The sequence below is a fragment of the Filicampus tigris genome, chromosome 1 (assembly GCF_054856515.1).
Source record: "Filicampus tigris isolate MCC_2025a chromosome 1, RoL_Ftig_1.0, whole genome shotgun sequence".
NCBI lineage: Eukaryota > Metazoa > Chordata > Actinopteri > Syngnathiformes > Syngnathidae > Filicampus > Filicampus tigris.
The window spans coordinates 16990922-17011399 of NC_141217.1; the positions used below are offsets into that span (position 1 = coordinate 16990922).

The window sequence follows — 20478 nt, forward strand, 5'->3', positions numbered from 1 at the left end:
TCTTGAATTAAAAGCACTCTATTTCATTACACAGGTCAACAAATTTTTACTAAATGTTTAAATCTAAACTTTTTTATATTAATTTTTTTTTTTTAATTCAAAATCTGCTCTCATTTTTCTCTGGCATATAAGGTTTCCATAACAATATTAATAACAATAACACTGGTCAACAATGAATTTTAATCAGGGATCCCTAAATGTATTTTTACGCTGATTTAAAAAAAAAAAGGCTATTTCCTAGCACATCATGTTTTTGAGATATTTTAATTTTTTGTTTTTAAGTTAGACCTATAAAAGTTTGCGCAGTATGGATTTTTACTGTGCGTTATAATTCATAGCTGACGTTTCAGAAAATAATTTCACCTGTTGCTGAACCTAAACTTTGATTCAAAAATCTTACTCAATGTATTACATGTTATATTATAAAATCTGTTTTATATTATTAAAAAAATGATGTGCAAGAGAAAAAACAAGGGCAGATTCAGAATCAGCGCAATACATGAATTCAGAAGTTTACTTGCCTCGCTGATTTGTAAAAAAATTTTTAAAAAATGTTGACCAATGTAATATATTTACTGATCAATTTATGCAGAAATTTAAACCACTCCAGAGGACTCACATACTTTTTCCTCCCATTGTACACTTGAATCACATCTTGATTGTTCTCTTGTGTGGTGGCGTAGAAATAAAGAATGCCCCCCCAATTTTTTGTTTTTACAGTACCTTTGAGTGTGTCAGATGCCATAGCTGAAATGTTCGCCAGTTTCATCATGTGAAATAAATTAATTTCTAACAATGAAATGTTGCTTCGATAGATAAACTGACATTGGGGATGCTATTGAAAACGGTGAGCTTTACGTTAAATGTAATCTTTAGGCCCAAGTAAAATATGGTGCCTCCATGACTTTAGACAAATAGTATACCAATTGTATCAATGAGTCAGAAAATATCTTTATTCAGCTCTTAAACCAGGTTTTCAGTTGGAGGAAAGGTCACATAGAAAGAACTCAAGTTGTATTGTTAACATTTTAACTCAAGAACATTCACAATTAAGTGCAAGTGTTGAGGGAAAAAAAAATACAAGCACCCTGGCGAACAGATTCCAAAATACCAAGAATCAAAAAATACAGATTTGAGCTAAACTTGACCAATTCCGACGCAAAGACAAACATATTTTTGATACAATCAAGCAGTCTATCACATTTTTTGGCAAGGCTTCCTGTTGTCCAAAAGTCAAATTCCCCCAAGTGCGAAAGCACCCAATATTACTGAGAGATAACATTGGTGACAATCGGTCGAAGAATGAGAGTTCATCATCAACACAAAAACAGCCTGCAAAGGGAAACACAAAACTTCCAATTCTTCAGTGCAAAAACATCTTATAGAATGATATAATAATAGAAAAGACAGGTGTAAAGAAGAGCATTTCGCTCTTTTAAATTAATATTAGTACTTTATATATTCTGTAAAGAAATTAAATGAACCTAGGAAAGTCATTTTAATGCTGTCACTATGATACATTTTACTTCCTTGATAAATTCCTTGGTTTTCAACTTATGCTCTCATTTTGTTACGTTCTCCGGTTGTTGTGAGCCACATTAGGTACACGTGCAAAATCCTGTAATATCCAATATAACAACAACATAAACAATTCCACCTTTACAAACATCTCTCTGCTTGTCGTTGGCACTAAGATGGATTCCTTGAACAATATGCTTGTTAACTGTGGTTGTGGTGGATGCTGCAAATTTAAGATGACGTGAACCGAAGCAATGCAAGTGTTCCACTGTATTATGCCGCTCTCCGGTACTAAAAAAGCTCAACAACATTAGAAACACCTGAATGATGCAGTGCAGTTCCACACTTCAAACGACCACGATAAGTAGAAAGAGATCAAATTCTCTGATAGCATTATCGTATTTCCAAGGCAGATTTTTTTTTTTTCATTTTGCAAGGGTACCTCTGTTGTAGCATATCTTTTTTTTATTATAGCATCATTTCAACATTATGAAAACCATTTATAGAAAAAAATAAAATAAAATAGAAACTGCACATTTGACTGGTCAACAGCCAGCTATGATTTCAGAGGGTCTGTCTGCCAAATATAAATCATGAAAATGGCAATCATGCAATGCATTCAAACAAACCGTGAGGCTTTGTGTACTCTCTTGCTGTGTTCACACTTGTAGTCTCGTATGCCTAAGCTTGGGGTTCAGGGGAAATTATGAAACACGTTCGGCACATTCGTACCACTTTGCTAGTGTTCACACAGTCATTTTCCCCTCCTTGGACGCCCCCCCCCAAAAAATGAAATAAATAAAATAAATTGACATTAAGTTGTGACCCAATTGATTTGTGACTGTATGGTCACAAAACGCAAATTTTCTAAACAAAAATTCAGCTCGCGAAGTTGAATCCATTTGTTATTTTACATTTGGCTATTTTTTTCACCAGCTGAGACGTCACAAAAAGCTTCTCAGAGATATTTTTTTTTTTTTTTTTTTTTACATAGCACCGTTGCAATGGCAAGTGTGAACGCAGCCTCAAGTTGAAAGGGCAACAATTCCACTTCTGCAGGACTTGGGCGCGACAGTTTCGAAACGGAACGGTGGTCTGTAAAGGACACTTCACGTCTCCCAGATTCCAAGTGTACAACAGTGACTGTGGTCAGAGCGTTTTCGCTCAACACTGAACAATCCCAGCAGCTCCTCACAGACGATCAACTTGACTTCAATTCGCTGGAGAGTTGGGCCTCGACTGACTAAGAACTCTTCATGTATTGGCCACGCTCGGATCTAAACTACCGGTAGAAGGGTTTGACTCCATGTCGACATCCTCCACCTTCTTCTCACTTGTCACTGTCAGTTCATCCCTAGTTTTACGGCTACTCCCGTTTGCGTGCAACCCTTTGTCCTCTTTGTCTGGCACTTGAGTAAAATCAGTCCTGGGGATCTTTTCTTCCCTCCCCGATGACAGGCTAGGTGAGTGTTTTGAAGTCTTAAGGGGCGTTTGAGCAGGCGAGCTCATTTGGCCGGGGGCAGTGTCACTGCCGGTCTTTCCCTCCGCCTGGGCGCCGCTCACGTCCGCGGTGGAGCCGTTGCTCCGCGCGAGCGAGTTATCTTCCCTCTTCTTCTTCGGTGGCTTCTCGGTGTTCATGTCTTCGTCCGTTTGCATGACGTGGTCTGGCTCCTGAATGGCATCCTGTGAGCTGTTTGTGGCTTTCAACTTGACGTCTGCGCCGGGCTCGGTTTTGACGCTCACAGTGTCGGGGGTGGGCGACTGGTCCATTTCATCGATTTCGTCGACGGACTCGCTACTGTTGCCTAAACTGTTGTTATTGGACTCCGAATTCCCATTTCCAATTGTCATTGGATCTGCTTTTGGGTGAGGGGACATCTCAGGCTGTTGGAGCTTGTCTCTATTTGCTTCCGTTTGTTTCAGCGCCTTGCCGGCGTTATCCAGCTCCTCCTCTTTGAAGTGAACCCCTTTCTCTCCATCTTTGCTTTTAGCCCTTGAGTAGATGTCGTCCTTACCTTCTCCATTTCCAATGGCGTCAGATCGTTTCTCTGCCTTCCTGAATTGTTTCTGAATCTTTCTGGGGCACCACACAAATTTATCCTTTGGCTCAAAGTGAAGGTAGGCGAAGCGCACGAGCTCTTGGCGCTTTTGTTTATCCAGAACTGCAAACAGAAAATAGTCCAGTACGCTGCGTTTTACATTGCTGAGGTTCTTCTTGACCAACGTCTCTTCGAGGAAGAAGTGCACCAGCGGCGCCTGATAATGCTCGAAGCCTAGCTCTCCCAAGCTCTTCAGGATGCGTGTGATGCGCAGGTTGTTGTGCATGTTCCTAATGGAGATGAGACAGTCGAAACTGAAATGGCCATCCTGAGCGTTCATATGAGGCCGGTTAGTGACATGACAATATTAGAAGGCTTACCGCTCGAGGTTCCCGAAGCGCTCTTTCCAATTCTCTGCTCGTGTCACCTCGCCAATCTCTTTGTTAACCAGGCGGATCCCGTAGAAGCCCAACATGAGTTCGTACGACTCCACTAGTCTCCTTTTGGCATCCTCGTTTCTCTTAAAGGCCTGGGGACAACAAAGGGAGAGTAACAAAAAAAAAAAAAAACAGGAGTAAAAGCGAATTCTTTTTTTTAACTTCTTTTAACTGCCAACGCTAGGAAACTCACCTCAATCTCCTTTTTGGTGAGTTCGGAAGCCATGTAGTTGACCCCTGGTTCACGGAGCGGGAACAGCCTGATGAAAGCAGGATGAAGATAAACAATATTGATGAGTAGATGCACGAGGCCGTCGCACTCTTTTTATATGGCCACTATAGCAATTAATAAGTGTTCATGTTTTTGATTCTTATTATAATCGTCTGATTTAATCGGCCGGACGATTCATTGACGGACGGCCGTTTAAAATTAGAGATGGACCGACCCATAGGCGGGTACTATTTTTTTGCCCCTCTGAAAAAAAGGTGAATGACGGACGACGGAAGGGTACCCACACTGCTGACAGATGACGAATAACAGATGCTCAATTTTTAGTCAAATGCCCAGCTCTGCATGTATGCATTGAGCACACTAATTAGTAAGGGTTAGACCGTATGACTATTCACTCTGAGTACTCACGATACGAGAGTACGGACACCTCAAGTACTTTTGATATTTTAAAATGTCGCAATGACAAAATATTGTGAACAAATACCTTTCTTTCTGAAACAGATTATGATTTGCCGACGTGTTGAACTGCCGTAGTATAGCGTCAACTGATGCTGAGGATGACTTACTCCTCCGATTTTGTTCGCCTAAAGTATCGGTGGCTGGTATCGGCAGTCTCTACGAAAACCTTTATCTGGTATCGTTACTCTCCTATCCCTACTAACTAGCAATGAAATAATGCACATACCACTGAATGTACGAGTGGACTCTCTCCAGCCTTTTGTAGTCATTTTTCCATTCTTTGAGGAAGGAATCAATGTAGACCTCTGTGTCATGTAAGAAAATAGCATGTCAGTGTCGTGCAACCTTTCGCTAGAATATTGTGCTTTAAGTATCATACCATCAGGTGCAGAGGGGAATTTATTGAGGTAGAAGTGCAAGTTGTTCATTTTGTCCTCTGAGCACTCGTCATCTGCAAGATTCTGACAGAGGAACAGAATTGCATAATTGAATCCAACACGGAGTCAGATGATTGGAGTGTAACTGTTCAGCACTTACAGGGTATCCTCTTCTGTAGTTCTGCATGTCCTTTGCTGCCCTCATGTTTCTGGGCGGGTGATGCCGCTGTGAACCACCATGGCAGTGAATAAACCCACGTCAAGCATTTCACCCACATTTAGAGTGATAAATCTTATGGATAACATATAATCCTGGACACTCAGTACAACTAATGCACAAGACAGATATCAACAAACTACCACAAAACATTGAACATCTGTCTCAGAAAAGGGAAGGGAATTACCATTTGTGGGTTCAGCACAACTTTACAATATTAAACACACAACTAGCAGTTTATCAATTCAAAAGAATGCAGAAAAATATGCTGCACACAAGGTGTGGGAGAATAGAAGTATGTACATTATGTACGTATATGTTCTACAGATTCTGCACTGACTGACCGGTGCAAGATCTGAGGTGGCGCGCCTCCTCGGAGGCGCTGCTACGGAGATTCTCGCATTGACCATCCGGGCTGGGTTTTGCAGAGAACCCACTTCTCCAAAACTATCTTCCTGTAGCGCTTCATCATATCAAATGGATTCTCACACTATTTGAACTAACATCTTATATACAGCATTATGTGTTAAATGTCATTAATATTTGTCAACTGTGTGCTTGTGAGGCCCTTTAAGATTCTTGCGATTATGGGCTGTATAAATAAATTTGACTTCACTTGACATAACGTAAATTCATGCATATAGGGAAGAACAATTGGGTATGTGGGTTGTATGTACAGTATAACTAGATACAGTATTAATACAGTCAACCCCCGCTATTCATGTGGAACTAAGGGTGGCTACCTGCAAATAGTGAAAATCAACAAAATAATTGACGGCCATGAAATTGAAATAAATTGGGGAATTATTTTTCCCCCCATAAAACTGATAAAAATTCAATATGTTCTACGATATAAAAATGGAAAATTTAGTAAAAAAAAAAAAATTTCCCCGGTGAATGGGGGGGGGGGGGGGGGAATCCAAAACATTTGGTTTTCATCCGAAAAAAATAGACGAATCTGCTGGTGGCGTATTTACACCGGGTATGTGTGTATAGGTATTAATGGGTACATACGTAGAAATTATGAATACGTACTGGTATATATTTTGGCCTGCACTTTTTCATGGATAAATTATCTTTGGTAGTGGTAATGGTGAAGGCGTTGGTTTAAAATAAGTTTTAATGTATTCCTACTCCCAACTCTCTACCGTCAGTCCAAGTGTTTCAGTAGGGGAAATTGTTTTTTGTATGGCTCTTATGAAATAAAATACTCAACCAATGAAATCCACTTCGTTTTCGACTTAGAAGGTACGGCAATTACCCATCCGATTTTTTAACAAATTACGAATATCGCCACATGAAACTCAAATCGAATAAAGTATGCTCACCCACACAAGGGAGCATATAATGTAAGCTAGCGTCATTAGCCGGCTAGCCTGTCGGGCTAGCTAGCAAGAAGCTAATATTCGCGCTGCATCAAAAGCAGCAGCAACAACAACAACATCCAGCTAAGTCAAAGTCACCAGATTTAACCCCAGACCCTCACAATGACAAGTAAGTCAAGCTTTAACTTCGCGTCTAGACAAGCACTCACCGACACTAGAGTCCTGGATCGTCGAGGTTGACCATCTCCGGCCGGGTCTTCTCCATCACTCTCGGTGTCCCACGTCGAGTCGTACTCGCACACACAGTCGTCCTCCATAATTCCCCCAAACGACAAAAGCCACCTAAAGCTAGCCGAGCTTGCTCCCCGACAAAGATGTGCATGGATCCAGCGATACTTGCACGTCCTTTCAGGTTAGCCGAGGACAGCACTGGACCGCCTCTCTTCGCAGGCCACCATCGTCTCTCTTTTTCCCTCGAAGGGGTGATGACGCCTTCCCTCAGGTGCTTCAGTGGGCGTTTTCGTCACAGCGCTCACAAGATTAAAATACAGTTCGCAGTTGAAACGTTCTCCTGTTAATTCCAAATACTTGATCAAGCTTAAGGGTGAGAGGAAAGAATTCAAAGATGAATTGATTGACATGAAACAACCATTATCTGACAGATTTGTTAAAGACGATTCAAGTGATATAAGTATCATTTTCCTGGAACGAATATGAATCGTCTTTGAAAACAGTGAAAATGCACCAATTTCTGGTCAACGCCTCAATGCAAAGTCAGTGGGGGTCGAGAGTTTAGGGGTGATCTTTTTGTAGTATTTTGAAACTTTCACTACAATCAGTGGAAAAATGTTAAACACTGAAACAGACAACATACAACGATGATGTTGATTATTTCTAATTAATTAGTTAAATGACTCCGGTCATTACGCAAACAAAAGGTCAGTCAGACTTCAACAAGAATCTTTGAAAAAGTTGAAATTTTCAACAGAAAAAAAAATCTGAACGCCTCCTTTAGTGAAGTCATAAATAAAATTGTAAATAAGGCAAATAAGGCAAAATGATGACTATTATTGCTGCACATATTTTTTGGGTAATAGATGCCATGAAAACAAATTAAGTCGAGAATGAAAAAAAAACACTCCACAAGTTGTGAATGTACATTATAAGGCACCAATGTATCAGTTAGGAGGCAATTTATGCATGAAATTAGCCTTGGAAGCGATAGCAAATGAACCATAATAGCAGGTCAAAGTAACATCACAAGGGACCAGCAAAATGTAAGGGCAATGGTGACAAATTTACTTCACATTTGGCTGACATTTTATAATAAATATGGACGTTTGGATTTGAACAATGGCCTAACTAAAAGTTTTTGAAGGGGGCTTGTCAACTACAAATGCGGTGAAATGTTGAGCAAGTCTTGGACCACATGTAGCTTGATATTTTTGAGAAATTTTAAAGTCATGATTAATACAATAAATAAATAGATATGTAAAGAAAAAAGATTAAAATTAAAAGTAGGACAACTGTTGTCAGGTTCACACCAAGTGAGACATTAGTAAACAACGCACAAAATGAGGAAAGAAGACACTCAACACAATATTGTCATTTTACTTGCGCAAGGGGAGCGAAGGGAACTACCGCAACAGTTCCTAGCAACCCTCTGATAAGCACCTCCACCTCCTCGCTTTTTATTTTCTTAGGAATCCCTGATTACAAAGGTGTCCCAACTCTAAGGGAAAGGGGGGCGAAAGCAGTTGCTGACATTCTGAGTTTGGTCTGCCTATGTGTGTGCGTGTGTGTGAGTCATTATTATGCATGTCTGAAAGCAATAAGGGATGCAAAGCAAGCTGGGCCTAGATCAGAACAAGGCTAAAGATGAACATCTATTCCTACAAGGCTAGATTAGAACGAGGCTAACGTCTAGACTACAACAAGGCTAAGGCCAGTCATCAAACTTGTATTCTGCATAATTCAAATGTGGGACAGCAATCATCATAACATACTAATTATCATATATTATTCTTACTATTCTATGCCATTCTTAGTGGTTATGGTGACCGACCACACATTTAGTAACTTCTCTATAATGCCTCCTCAAGAAATTTGTTACTTCTGACCTGAGTTGTCAGTCTGAGCTTTATATGTGAAAAATGGTAGCCTACGTGACAAAGCTTGCCTTTACCAAATGTGAGTCTTGATTGAGTACATGGGTGGAGGTTTGGTTATCATGTGTGACTATTTCGAAGGCAATCTTTTGGTTTATGTAGGTTTGTATGGTTTATGTTTATGTATGTATGATTGCAGAGAAACTCTTCCTCTCTGATGACAGTGGACCCATTTGCATTGGATAGGGACGCAAATAGCGAAGATCCGTGTATAATTTATAATTTGCACCGGCATCACGTTGATAATTTATGCTAAAATTAGCATGAAACAATAAATAAAGCATGAAATATTACTATACTATTACTATAAAAGGTCCACACAACATTCCCTTAATGTATGCACACATTCACAAAGGCTCAAAAGTCACAGATTTAGTGGTTTGAACAAATGATTGGGACCATACTGTCCAGAGCTCAACAGGAATTGGTGAGAACTATAAATAGAATCACATATCATTACAGGAGATTTATTGTTGACGGCCATTGGTGTGAGTTTCTATTTTTAGTCTTGGTTGCTGTGGAAACTGGAGGGCTCGGCATTCAGAGTAGCTATTTAGTGTTGCCGCTTCATCACTTGTGCAGTTTACTCAGTGAGTAGGGAAACATTTGTTAATCTACAGCAAGATGAAACAAGTTACAGACACCCCAGTTGGATTGTGCTAATCGGAGATTAGTGACGAATATAGACATGTTACTGTCTGAGATACCTTCCTGTAATTAATGCTGAGCCAAATAGTTGGCAGTTTGGGACCTTTTGACCATCGTAATAGGGTAGGAGGTGGATACTCACAAAGCTCATGGCATGACCCCTGGGGTTTGGCCCATTCTGGTCAGATGGCTATATGACCAAATTGTGTGTGTGTGTGTGTGTGTGTGTGTGTGTGGTGGTTCGGGTGTGTTCTCCCCCATCTTCATCTTCCTTCCTTGGGACACGACCATCCTCATTTCCAGCTTTCGTGGGTCACTGGCTTTCATTCGCCCTTCCAGGTGGGATACTTCCAATGTTGGGGCCGCCTTTCACTCATGGTGAGGTGCAGTGGGTGGGGGTGGCTAGTTGGTCCCCATGTCCCTCCCTCAGGGACTGGTCACGGCTACTCGGAGGGGCTGGTGGACTGCCTGAATCACTGAGCTGGGGTGGTATCCTCTTGACCGGGTCCCCACGCAGTGGGCATCCAGGCCTGTGCTTCCAAATAACATTTTTTCCTCAAAATTCTACACACAAGAAGTTCCGAATCATCAGGACTCTTTCTAGAGATGGCTGCCCTCCTAAACCGAGCAATCGGGAGGGAAGGGCCTCAGTCAAGGAGGTGACCAAGAAACCAATGGTCAGTCAGAGATGTCAGAGCTCCAACGATCCTCTGTGAAGAGAGAAGAATCTTCCAGAAGGACAACCCACTCTGCAGCACTCCACCAATTAGGCCTGTACAGGAGAGTGGCCAGATGGAAGACACTCCTTAGTAAAAGGCGCATGACAGCCCGCCTATCCATCTAAAAACAGTTGGGTTAAAAATAACACAATTTTGGGGCAAAAATCGGCCGATCCAAATGGGTCAATTTGACCCACCTTCTTACGTTGTTTTGTACATAACTTACCCATTTTCAAAGTTGAGTCAAATTGACCTAAGTAATGGATCGGTCCATTTTCGACCTAGAATTGTATTATCATTAACCCAACCCATTTTTGGAGTGTAGAGATTTCCAAAACGGACCTGAAGGACTGTCAGACCATGAGAAAGAAATATTCTCTGGTCTGATGAGACAAAGATTAAAATCGCTGGCGTGAATGCCTGGTGCAGGAAACCGGGCACCGCTCGTCACCTGACCAATGCCATGCCTACAGTGAATCATGGGGATATTTGTCAGCAGTAGGGACTGGGAGACAAGTCAGGATTGAGGGAAAGATGACTGCAGCAATGTACAGGGACATCCTGGATGAAAACCGGCTCCAGAGTGATAAGAACTAGGGCTGTCAATTTAGCGCGTTATTCTCGGCGTTAATCCAACCCCTTTTTGACGCCGTCATTTTTTTTTATCGCGTGATTAAGGTTTCCATAGCAACTAGCGGCTGCATTGATAAAAGCTGCTGGTCACCATGAGCTATGCATCCATCCAATATCTATACTATTCTTAAAAAAGCTTTAGAGTAGAGGAGGCGTTACATCTGCTTCAAGATATTGACGATGAGGATGAATTGCTCATCTGACACATGCACGGCGGAGTCCTCCTGCCCCGCGGTGATAGACGCGACGTACAACGGTAGTGTGACGCTTAAAGGTTGTTCTTCCTTATCTTCGGAGGCCGTAGTATGGAGAGTTACAATATAGGTTTGACTTTATGTATTTCTTCTGGCGTCTTCCTTGCTAAAGAGAACCGACACGGCAGGACAGTGTTTGGTTGAGTCGTGTGAGTCAGACGTGAACAGTCTCGCTCGAATTCACCTCGCTCTCTCGTTTCTTCTTAGCGCCGTACCAAACCAAATCAAAAAGGAATAAATACTTAAGCACAATATAAATAAAGAACTATATACTCACAAAACAATATTGCAGCATTTTAGAAAAATAATACAATACAAAATAATATGCCGTTTGCTTCAAAGCAGCTGTATTTTATAACAGCAGGAACCATGCAGCGCAATCGAGAGCCGCACGGGACAATCTCAGCGGTACACCACTTGTTTCTCGTTCAGTTATCTGACACAATTTACATTAAAATATATCCACAACTAAATTTTAATAAACAAAATACCTTTATAAGTCACTCGAGCAGCGAGTAATAATCCTTTTAGTCAAAGTTATTGACCAGAGCGCAATAAAAAGTGACATCCGTAAAAATGACTGCTCTCGTATCAGGGGTGGAGCCAGAACGTGGCTCATGGGTGGGCCTGGAAAAATCAGGGTGGGCCTAAATATTTCTCTTACTGAGCACAATCCTCCTATCCCGAAACATCATATATTCAAATAAAATGACAGACTGAATATAAAGTTCAGATCTTCCGAAGACAACCACAATTATGCCATTCTAAATATTCAATAAAATAAAAAACACAACAAAACACAATCTAAAAAATAATTTAATAATAATTTTAAAATATATATTTTTTCATGAATCTTACTGGGTGGGCAGTCTGTCAATCTGGGTGGGCCTATGCACACCCAGGCCCACCCATGGCTCCGCCTCGTAAACGTTCTAAATCCAAGCGCCGCTTGAGCAACAAGTCGCTCTCAAGACGAAATAAAATAAATATCTGTCAGAATAACATTAAGGTAAATGATTGTGTGTTTGGGTGTGTGCATGCACGGACGCGTGTGCATGTGAGTGTGAGTGTGTGTGCGCGTGTAGGTGTGTGTGTTTGAAAGGGCTGAGAGACCGTTTGTGTGAGTTGAATCCAATGCTTGTTTTTTCAATTGAAGAGGGAAGTCAACCCAAACATTTTTTTTCAAGAATATGTTCCCAGCAGGCCCCCTAGTTGAAACAAGGCATTCTGATTAATATTGTGATTGTGGAATATAAATCAAGCAGCAAAATGCACCGGCTTGAAGCCATCTCAGGGGTCGGCCATTTATCACTTCTGTCGGCTGAAAATGACAACACAGATGCGCTGAGGGCTCAAATAACGACTAATCATGGCTCAGTTTAAAAAAAACAGGTGAGCTGTGATTGGTTGTTACCTGAGCAACTGTTATGTCATTTTCAGTCGACAGACGTGACAAAATGGCCGCACCCAGTGATGGCTAAAAACAGGTGGATTAACTCTTATTCCACAAACGCAATAATTATCAGAATGCCTTGTTTCAACTAGTGGGGCTGCATAAAACATATTCTTGAAAAAATATGTTTGGGTTGACTTCCCTTTAATAAAGTATTTGCACAAGAAAATAAATTTTCTTATTCATGTTAAGGGTATTAAAAATTCAAGAAAATAATGGGACAGAAAAATCATGGGATTTTTTTACAATAAATAAAATATGCGATCAACTACAAGTTAACTATGAAAAAATGCGATTAACTACGATTAAATATTTAAATCGCTTGACAGCACTACTTAGAACCTCAGACTGGGGCGAAGTTTTACCTTTCAACAGGACAACGGTTCTAAGCACACGGCCAAGGCAATGAAGGAGTGATTTCAGGACAAGACATGTCATTTTTCAAATTGCAGTGCCCCTCTATCTTTTTGTTTGAAACAATTGCATTCATTTCATGAGATGTAATACGATTTAACATAAAAAATGTAAGTATTTAATACTATGTTAAGATCACTGGGAAAAAAAAAGGCAATCTACTGTGCAATATATGTGCAATTTTTGAACTGCAACGGGTCTTTCCGTTTTACATGGATTAACATAAAAGGATTTATAGTTATTCATTTCCTGTAATACATTTCCTGTAATACATTTCAGACTCATTTAACATGGCCACATCATCGACTCAAAGGAAGCCAGCACCCAATTGTCTCATTCGGTCATCCATCATAGTTTTGCCACATCTTAAAACTGACTCATGCTGCTTTTGTTTCCCCTAGCATTAATTCTGATTTCCGCCAGTCAAAGAAATTATTGTTCTGGGTATAACGACTCACCCTCCATTCTCCATTAAAACTCATATTTTATAAAGAACACTTTTTCATATTGAGATCTTTTGTAAAAAAAACAAAACAAAAGAAAACAGGTTTTCAACAGCTACAAATCAAACGCAAAAGGATGAAGCTGCTCCACTACATGTGACACAACCACATACAAGAAGGATGCCACCTTGTGTTTGAACCAACTCTTGTGAGTAAAAAGGGGTAGTTTATGTCTATGTATGTGGTATGCAGGCCCACTAGTTGAAACAAGGCATTCTGATTAATATTGCGTTTGTGGAATAAGAGTTAATCCACCCGTTTTTAGCCATCCCTTGGGGGGCTCAGGTGACAACCAATCACGGATCAGCTTCAGAAAACAGGTCAGCTGTGATTGGTCATTACCTGAGCACCGAGCAGTTGTGATGTCATTTTCAGTCGAAAGAAGTGACAAAATGGCTGACCCCTGAGATGGCTAAAAAGGGGTGGATTTTGCTGCTTAACTCATATACCACAAACACAATATTAATCAGGATGCTGTGTTTCAACTAGTGGGCCTGCACAGAACATATTCTGGAAAAAAATATGTTTGGGTTGACTTCTGCTTTAATGTCCTAAAGGGATTATTAAAACCAGTGGCGGCCCTACAGTATTGAATGGTGCCCTGTGTGTGCCCCACCCTTTGCCTGACCCCCTCCACCCACAACACACAACTCTTGTTGATTATCTTGTTCATAGAAGACTTCATCAAGAAAAATGCACCACTAAAAGATTCCAACCATATAAATAGCAAGAAAAAATAATTTACCAGGGGCACTCAAGAGAAAGTTTTACACTGACTGGCCAAATTCATCTTTGGATTTCAATGTTAAAGAGCAGGCATTTTACCTGCTAAAGGATACTGTAAACCCCAAGAAAACCTGAAAGCGGCTGTGGTGAAAGGCTGGAAAACATCACAAAGGAAGCATGCCAAGGTTTGGTGATGCCATTGCGGTTCAACAGGACTTGGTGCACGCTACATGAGGTAAAGGATTTGTGTGATTTACTTTTATGTTCTCCTAAATTATGTTGGCAAGAAATGTTGAAAATGTTTTGGGATCAGAGATGTACGTAAACCTTTCTACTTTGTAGATTTTTTTTTGTGCTGATTCTGAATCTGCCCTAATTTTTTTTTGCTTAGCGCACAACATTTTCAAAATAATACTCTTTGGAATATATAATATATTTAGATATATTTATGAATTAAGAGATATGGGTTCAGCAACAGGTGTATTTTTTTTGAAACACCTTAGCTATAAATTAAAAAACACATGCATGGTAAAATCCATAATGCGCAAGCTTTTGTATAGGTCAAATATCTCAAAATTTGATGTGCTAGAAAAAAGTAATGCAATTTTTCAAATCAGTGTCTAACATAATTTACATAATTTAGGACACTCATAGCCATTTATGAATAAACTTTGCTGTTGACCGGTGTTATGTCACAATTCTTTTTGTTCACCTAAAAAAAAAAAAAGCAGCTTCTGTTTTGTTGCAAGTAATACTATGTTCTAAGTTGTGTGTCAGAATTACTGGGAATAAAAGATTAAATATTTTGATCTCGTTAGTCTTCTGTCAAACCCAAATATTTGTACAGGTAAGAACTGGCCTCTCTGTTCCAATATTTTTGGACGGGACTGTACTATAGATTAAAATGACATGTTATCAGCCTCGAACTCACTGCGTCCGTGCATACTTTTGATACAAGTAACCATGGAAACCAGGATCATATAGAATAGGTCTCTTGAGAAACAGCGAATGTAGCATCGAACGTAATCTTTCATTTCTGTAATTCACATACACACGGACATTGCCGTGTTCTGTAGCCAGAAAATGTGTTATATGACGTCATTACAAAGCAAATGTTTCTTTGTTAGCATTAATCCCACGTACACTTTGTGTTCTTTGCAAAATGTGCCAATTCTTTGTGGGAAACCAATGCGTTCTGGTTGCAGCCTTTCTGACAATACACTACGTACAGCTCAAACTCGGAACTTGTTCCAGTACCAGCCCATGATGCTGGACTGGACCCCTCTCGACCCTCACGATGTGAGGGTGGACTTGTTGCTGCGCCGCACGCGCGCGCACGCACGCATATATACAGTATTGGGGTCTTGTTTGCGCATGCGAAGAAGAAATCTGGGGCCACTTGGCTCTCTTGCAGATCACCGCGCACGCAGGAGGTTACCGATCGCCTCCCTCCTTGCTTCTTTAAATGTAAAACGTATCTTTTCACGCAACAGGCTGATGTGAAGAGCAGCAGGAGCCCACCTGCAACTGCGGAATTTGTACGCCAGCGCCGAGGATGAAGAAACAAAACGTCCGGACGCTGTCGCTCATCCTCTGCATGCTCTCCTACTTGCTGGTGGGCGCCGCCGTGTTCGACGCACTCGAGTCTGAGAGGGAGAGCGCCCGCAGGCGCGTCTTGGAGCAGAAGCGCAACGAGATGAAGAAGAAGTACTGCTTCTCCGAGGAAGTCTACCGAGACATCGAGCGGGTGGTACTGCAGGCGGAGCCCCATCGAGCAGGGAGACAGTGGAAATTTGCTGGTTCTTTTTACTTCGCTATAACAGTCATCACGACCATTGGTAAGATACAATTCACATTTGAATCATTCATTGCTATGATATACTGTAGTCACATCACCTGCAAAGATGAGGCTCAGTTCACTAATACTTATTGATAACAAAAAAAGTTATTTTTGTGGTTGTAGATTGCGCTTGTGTACAGATGCACTGTAACATATACCACGAGTCGTTCCTATTGTTTTGGTTACCTTATTGCATGCAAGGGTGTCAAAACTCAATTTGGTCACCAGCCACATTATGGTTTTCCTTTATGACAGTGATCGAAAAATAAATGCATGATCGCCATACACACAACAAATTGATGAATACCTAGTTTTGAAATCAGAGACCAATTAACAATGTTTCTTAAAATATCATTATTCAATTTTATAAGGAGGATTGGTAGCCTAGCAAATAAATGCTCACAATAGCTCAACGTTATTAAAAGTGAAGTACACTGGAAAAAAGTGCTGTGCATTATTTACTCTATTTTATTAAGTGGTTGCATTAAATAAAATCATCTGAATCCAGACAGATTTTTTTTTAGCAGACTACACTTTCTATCTGGATTCAGATAATTTTATTTTGTGCACTTGACAAAATAAAATGGAGTAAATTCAACCATTTTTTCAGTGTAGAGGTGCAATGGCACTATTATTAGATTAATTGATAATTACTTTTGATAACTGATTACTTTTTAATATTGTCCAAATCCTCAGAATGTCAGCTTCTGAATAGTAGTAAATATTCTCCAATTTCTGTCATCCTCTACACTGAAAAAAAATGGAATGTTGAATTTACTCAATTTTATTTTGTCAAGTGGTTGCATGAAATATAATCATCTGGATCCAGATAGATTTCTTAAGTGCATCTACTTAAAAAGTGTGTCTGGATCCAGATGATTTTATTTTGTGCAACCACCTTGATGAAATAAAATGAAGTAAATTCAACGTTCCAATTTTTAAGTGTAGCTTTCATGGAGGACTGCTATTACCGGTATATACTACAGATACTACACTGAAAAAAATGGAATGGTGAATTTACTCAATTTTACATTTTTTAAGGAGATGTATAGTTTACTTAAAACATGTATCTTGATTAAGATGATTATATATTTCGTGCAACCACTTGAAGAAATATTATTGAGTAAATTCACCATTCCATTTTTTTCAGTGTAATGCTACCACATTTTATTTACATATTACATATTGTAGCTGTCCTGTGAAAAACACTAATGTCCAATTTTGGATTTTTTTTTTTTTAATTTTCATGTTGATGTGATGTCTGTAACGCGGAAACACCATTCACGTAAAAATACGAAAATTGAAAAAAAATTGACAAGTGTTTTTCAGAGGACAGCGACGATATGACATTTATTTACGTATTACTACTACAACTTTTGTTGAGTCAAAATAAAATGTGCTTTTACTTTAGAAAACAAAATTTTTGCCCCTTTTCAAAGCAGTAACTGAATCATAATTTATGTTTGTGCATTTTCTGCACTGTCAATATGCATTTTTGAATAAGGGGATGGAAATTAAACAATGTTTTGTTCATCTGATTTACCTGTTTAGTAAGATTAATAGGTTCAAATGATTGGTTACTGCCCTTAAGTGAAGACAATTTGCAAATGTGGTGTTTTAGCAAGAAACATGAAGTCGATGCACATAATTTGCCACTTAAAATGTGGCGGGCCAGATCTGACCCCCGGGCTGTGAGTTTGACACCTGTGCCTTATTTGCTCTGTGTAATGCAGTGTAGTTTACACAACCGCAAACTACCGTTATTTCCAAATGTGCATTGAAAGTGTTTTAAAATGTAGATCCACTACTAAAACTCACATCAAACTGCCTCTCATTTGTAGGTTATGGTCATGCCGCACCAGGCACGGACGCGGGAAAGGTCTTCTGCATGTTCTACGCAGTTCTGGGCATTCCTCTGACTTTGGTCATGTTCCAGAGCCTGGGAGAGCGGATGAACACATTTGTGCGCTTTCTCCTCCACAAGACCAAACAGTGCCTGGGTTTTAAAAACACCGAGGTGTCCATGGAGAACATGGTTCTCGTGGGATTCTTGTCCTGTATTGGTACCCTGTGTGTGGGGGCTGCCGCTTTTGCTCACTTTGAGGGATGGAGCTTCTTCCATGCTTACTACTACTGCTTCATCACCCTCACTACGATTGGCTTTGGAGACTTTGTGGCCTTGCAGAAAAAGGAGGACCTCCAAGAGAAAACCCTCTATGTGGTTTTCAGCTTCATGTACATTCTGGTCGGACTTACCGTTATCGGAGCCTTCCTCAACTTGGTGGTGCTTCGTTTCCTCACCATGAACAGCGAAGATGAGCGAAGGGATGCACAACAAAGGGCATCCCTGAAGAGGGACCGGGGCCTTCTTGATGGGGCCTTGAGCCTCCATCTTGTGGGCGAGCGCAGCAGAAACGACTGCAGCCGCAACATGGCGTACAGTCACAGCCACAGCCCGCTGTTTGTGCCCATGGAGGAGGGAACGAGTCGCACCAACCTCATCGGCTCGTCGGCAGACAACCACGAGCGAGGGAGGAGCCCCTGCAGACACGGTCTGCGTTCGCAGGTGACGCCCGACGCACGCAAGCCAGAGTCAAGCCTCAGCTCTCTCTGCTCCTGTGTGTGCTACCGCCTGGGCTTTTGCGATAGCCCACTCGTGGCTAGCAGTCAATGCAAAAGCTGCCATGTCAGCTCTGTTTACTACAACTCTGTCTCCTATAGGGTGCACAGCAGCTCCCCGGGCTCCAAGAACAATTCTGGACGCTCTTCCCCTGCAAGCACACACTCACCGGGCCATAGCTTCCAGGATTTCCCTCGAACAAGGAGAATGTCAGTGTGAAGGACATTTTTTTTTTTTTGTGTGTGTTAATTTTTCACCTCGTTTGGAATTTGGTCAGTGAAGCGCTTTTGCTTATAAAACAATTTTCTTTGCTAAAGCACACTACAATACTGTCAATTCAGATGCTGTTGCACGTTTTCCAAGTGCATGCTCAGTGGAATGTATAACACAATGTGGATGCATGAGTGCTTCTGTAAGACATGAAATGCCTTCTTATCCACATTTAAAGCTGTCTTTGTCTCCACGTAGCATGCTACTAAATAAGGTCACCAATATGATGAAGTATACATTCTACAGGTACATCACTGCACACTACAACCACAAGAAGACGTAATTAATGCCTCTCTGACAGGGTCATAACCTTAAACATATTTTAAATACTATTTAAGACTTGGGAAAAACATGATTTACTCTTGTATTGGATGTCATTACATTGCACCGAAATTATTTGATGGGTGAGTGGATACTTTTAAAGTAAAAAGGCCTTAATGAACTTTGACCCAGCAAATGAAAGCTGTGGCTTCTTTGCTCAGTGAATTTATTAGTATTTGCAATACATATCAAGAGCGATGGTGTGTGTGAGGGAGGGTGTGTGTGTTGGCCGGGGACGATGTATTATTGTCTACTCAAGCATTAATGCACTTGAATGTAAACATTGGTTTATACTTTAATAGATGCAGGGTTAGATATTTACCTGATGCAAAATGTAGCATGGAACAGTAAACCTCCCAAGATATTGGAAAAACACATTCGGGAGGTAGGGTTGAGTTACAATTGCGTGTGACTCTTGTGGTATTGTTTGATTACAAAAAAATACAAAAATAAATTAATAAATAAAAATACTGTAAACTATATTGTTTTTAATGGCCAAAGCATCAAATTGTCTTGTTTTTTCTACTACCTGGTATTTTACAGATCTGGGCATTTTACTAAAAATTTAGCGTTCGTTATTTGTCATCCGTCTGCAGCGTTGGTACCCTTCCATCGTTGTTTTTTTGGGGGTTGATTAGTACCCGCCTATAGGCCGGTCCACCTTTGATTTTAAACGGGCTTCCGTCAGCGATTCTGACTGCAAACTTAAATAGCAACAGATGCACACACACTATTGTTCATCGCAGCGGCCATCGAAGCCTGGCCATGAAAAATAGATTAAAGACAGACGAAAGTGTAACAATAGGATTCTTAGTTTGTGGGTATGTGTTTCCCCGGGGGACTGTTAAGTCGTTGCACAACACTTAAGGCGGACGGAAGCACAGTGTATGTGAGACACCCTGTTGAAATAAAAGTGAGCAAATGTAAGAGCTCTAACCGTCCATTCTGTATAGGAGACAGAACAGAATGAAACAGACGGATTAAACGGGTTTCCGGCAATGCTTAGTCCGTCTATTTAAAAAATGTTCATGGCAACCGTCAGCAAGACGGCCGTCCGTCATATGCTGACAGACGGACTGGTCCGTCACATAGACGGAATGCCCAGCTCTGAAAACGTTTCAGACATTTGAATTTATTTTGTCCATGACAATGACAAAATGGATGGGAAAAACGCATGGTTTGCACCTTGCGGAATGAAGACACATCAAAGACCACTTCTAACTTCAATTGTCATTCCAAAACCCACAGAGAGGAAAGCCCACACTGGTTTAGACAGTTTAGATCACCATTCGCTGGTCAAATACT

General features: G+C 40.6%; 2 protein-coding genes across 6 annotated transcripts; one reads left to right on the top strand and one right to left on the bottom strand.

Annotated features, from left to right (window-relative positions):
- Positions 1-926: 926 nt before the first annotated feature.
- Positions 927-11612, bottom strand: ogfr (opioid growth factor receptor). Of its 2 annotated transcripts, none has more exons than XM_086019382.1 (8): positions 11518-11612; positions 6814-10192; positions 5223-5288; positions 5065-5146; positions 4912-4990; positions 4188-4254; positions 3938-4086; positions 927-3847 (listed from the first exon to the last, which is right to left on the bottom strand). In XM_086019382.1, the coding sequence occupies exons 2-8, from the start codon at positions 6919-6921 to the stop codon at positions 2773-2775; spliced, it is 1626 nt and encodes a 541-aa protein (XP_085875508.1). In that variant the 5' UTR covers positions 6922-10192; positions 11518-11612; the 3' UTR covers positions 927-2772. The 2 variants fall into 2 exon arrangements, with proteins under 2 accessions (XP_085875508.1, XP_085875598.1); XM_086019472.1 differs by lacking the exon at positions 11518-11612 and adding an exon at positions 11304-11318.
- Positions 11613-13918: 2306 nt separating this feature from the next.
- On the top strand, positions 13919-19655 carry kcnk15 (potassium channel, subfamily K, member 15). Of its 4 annotated transcripts, none has more exons than XM_086019594.1 (3): positions 13919-14357; positions 15616-15960; positions 17804-19655. In XM_086019594.1, exons 2-3 carry the CDS (start codon positions 15678-15680, stop codon positions 18799-18801), a joined length of 1281 nt encoding a protein of 426 aa, XP_085875720.1. In that variant the 5' UTR covers positions 13919-14357; positions 15616-15677; the 3' UTR covers positions 18802-19655. The 4 variants fall into 4 exon arrangements, with proteins under 4 accessions (XP_085875720.1, XP_085875880.1, XP_085875807.1 ...); XM_086019754.1 differs by lacking the exon at positions 13919-14357 and adding an exon at positions 14408-14439; XM_086019681.1 differs by lacking the exon at positions 13919-14357 and adding an exon at positions 15040-15421.
- Positions 19656-20478: the final 823 nt, after the last annotated feature.

Excerpts from the sequence above, each read along its gene's own strand:
- kcnk15 (XM_086019594.1), top strand. The coding sequence starts at position 15,678 with ATGAAGAAACAAAACGTCCGGACGCTGTCGCTCATCCTCTGCATGCTC. Across the intron at positions 15,961-17,803 it reads AACAGTCATCACGACCATTG|GTTATGGTCATGCCGCACCA; the intron begins GTAAGATACAAT and ends TCTCATTTGTAG.
- ogfr (XM_086019382.1), bottom strand. The coding sequence starts at position 6,921 with ATGGAGGACGACTGTGTGTGCGAGTACGACTCGACGTGGGACACCGAG. Across the intron at positions 5,289-6,813 it reads GATCCAGGACTCTAGTGTCG|CGGCATCACCCGCCCAGAAA; the intron begins GTGAGTGCTTGT and ends GGTGGTTCACAG. Across the intron at positions 3,848-3,937 it reads CGCTTCGGGAACCTCGAGCG|GAACATGCACAACAACCTGC; the intron begins GTAAGCCTTCTA and ends CATCTCCATTAG.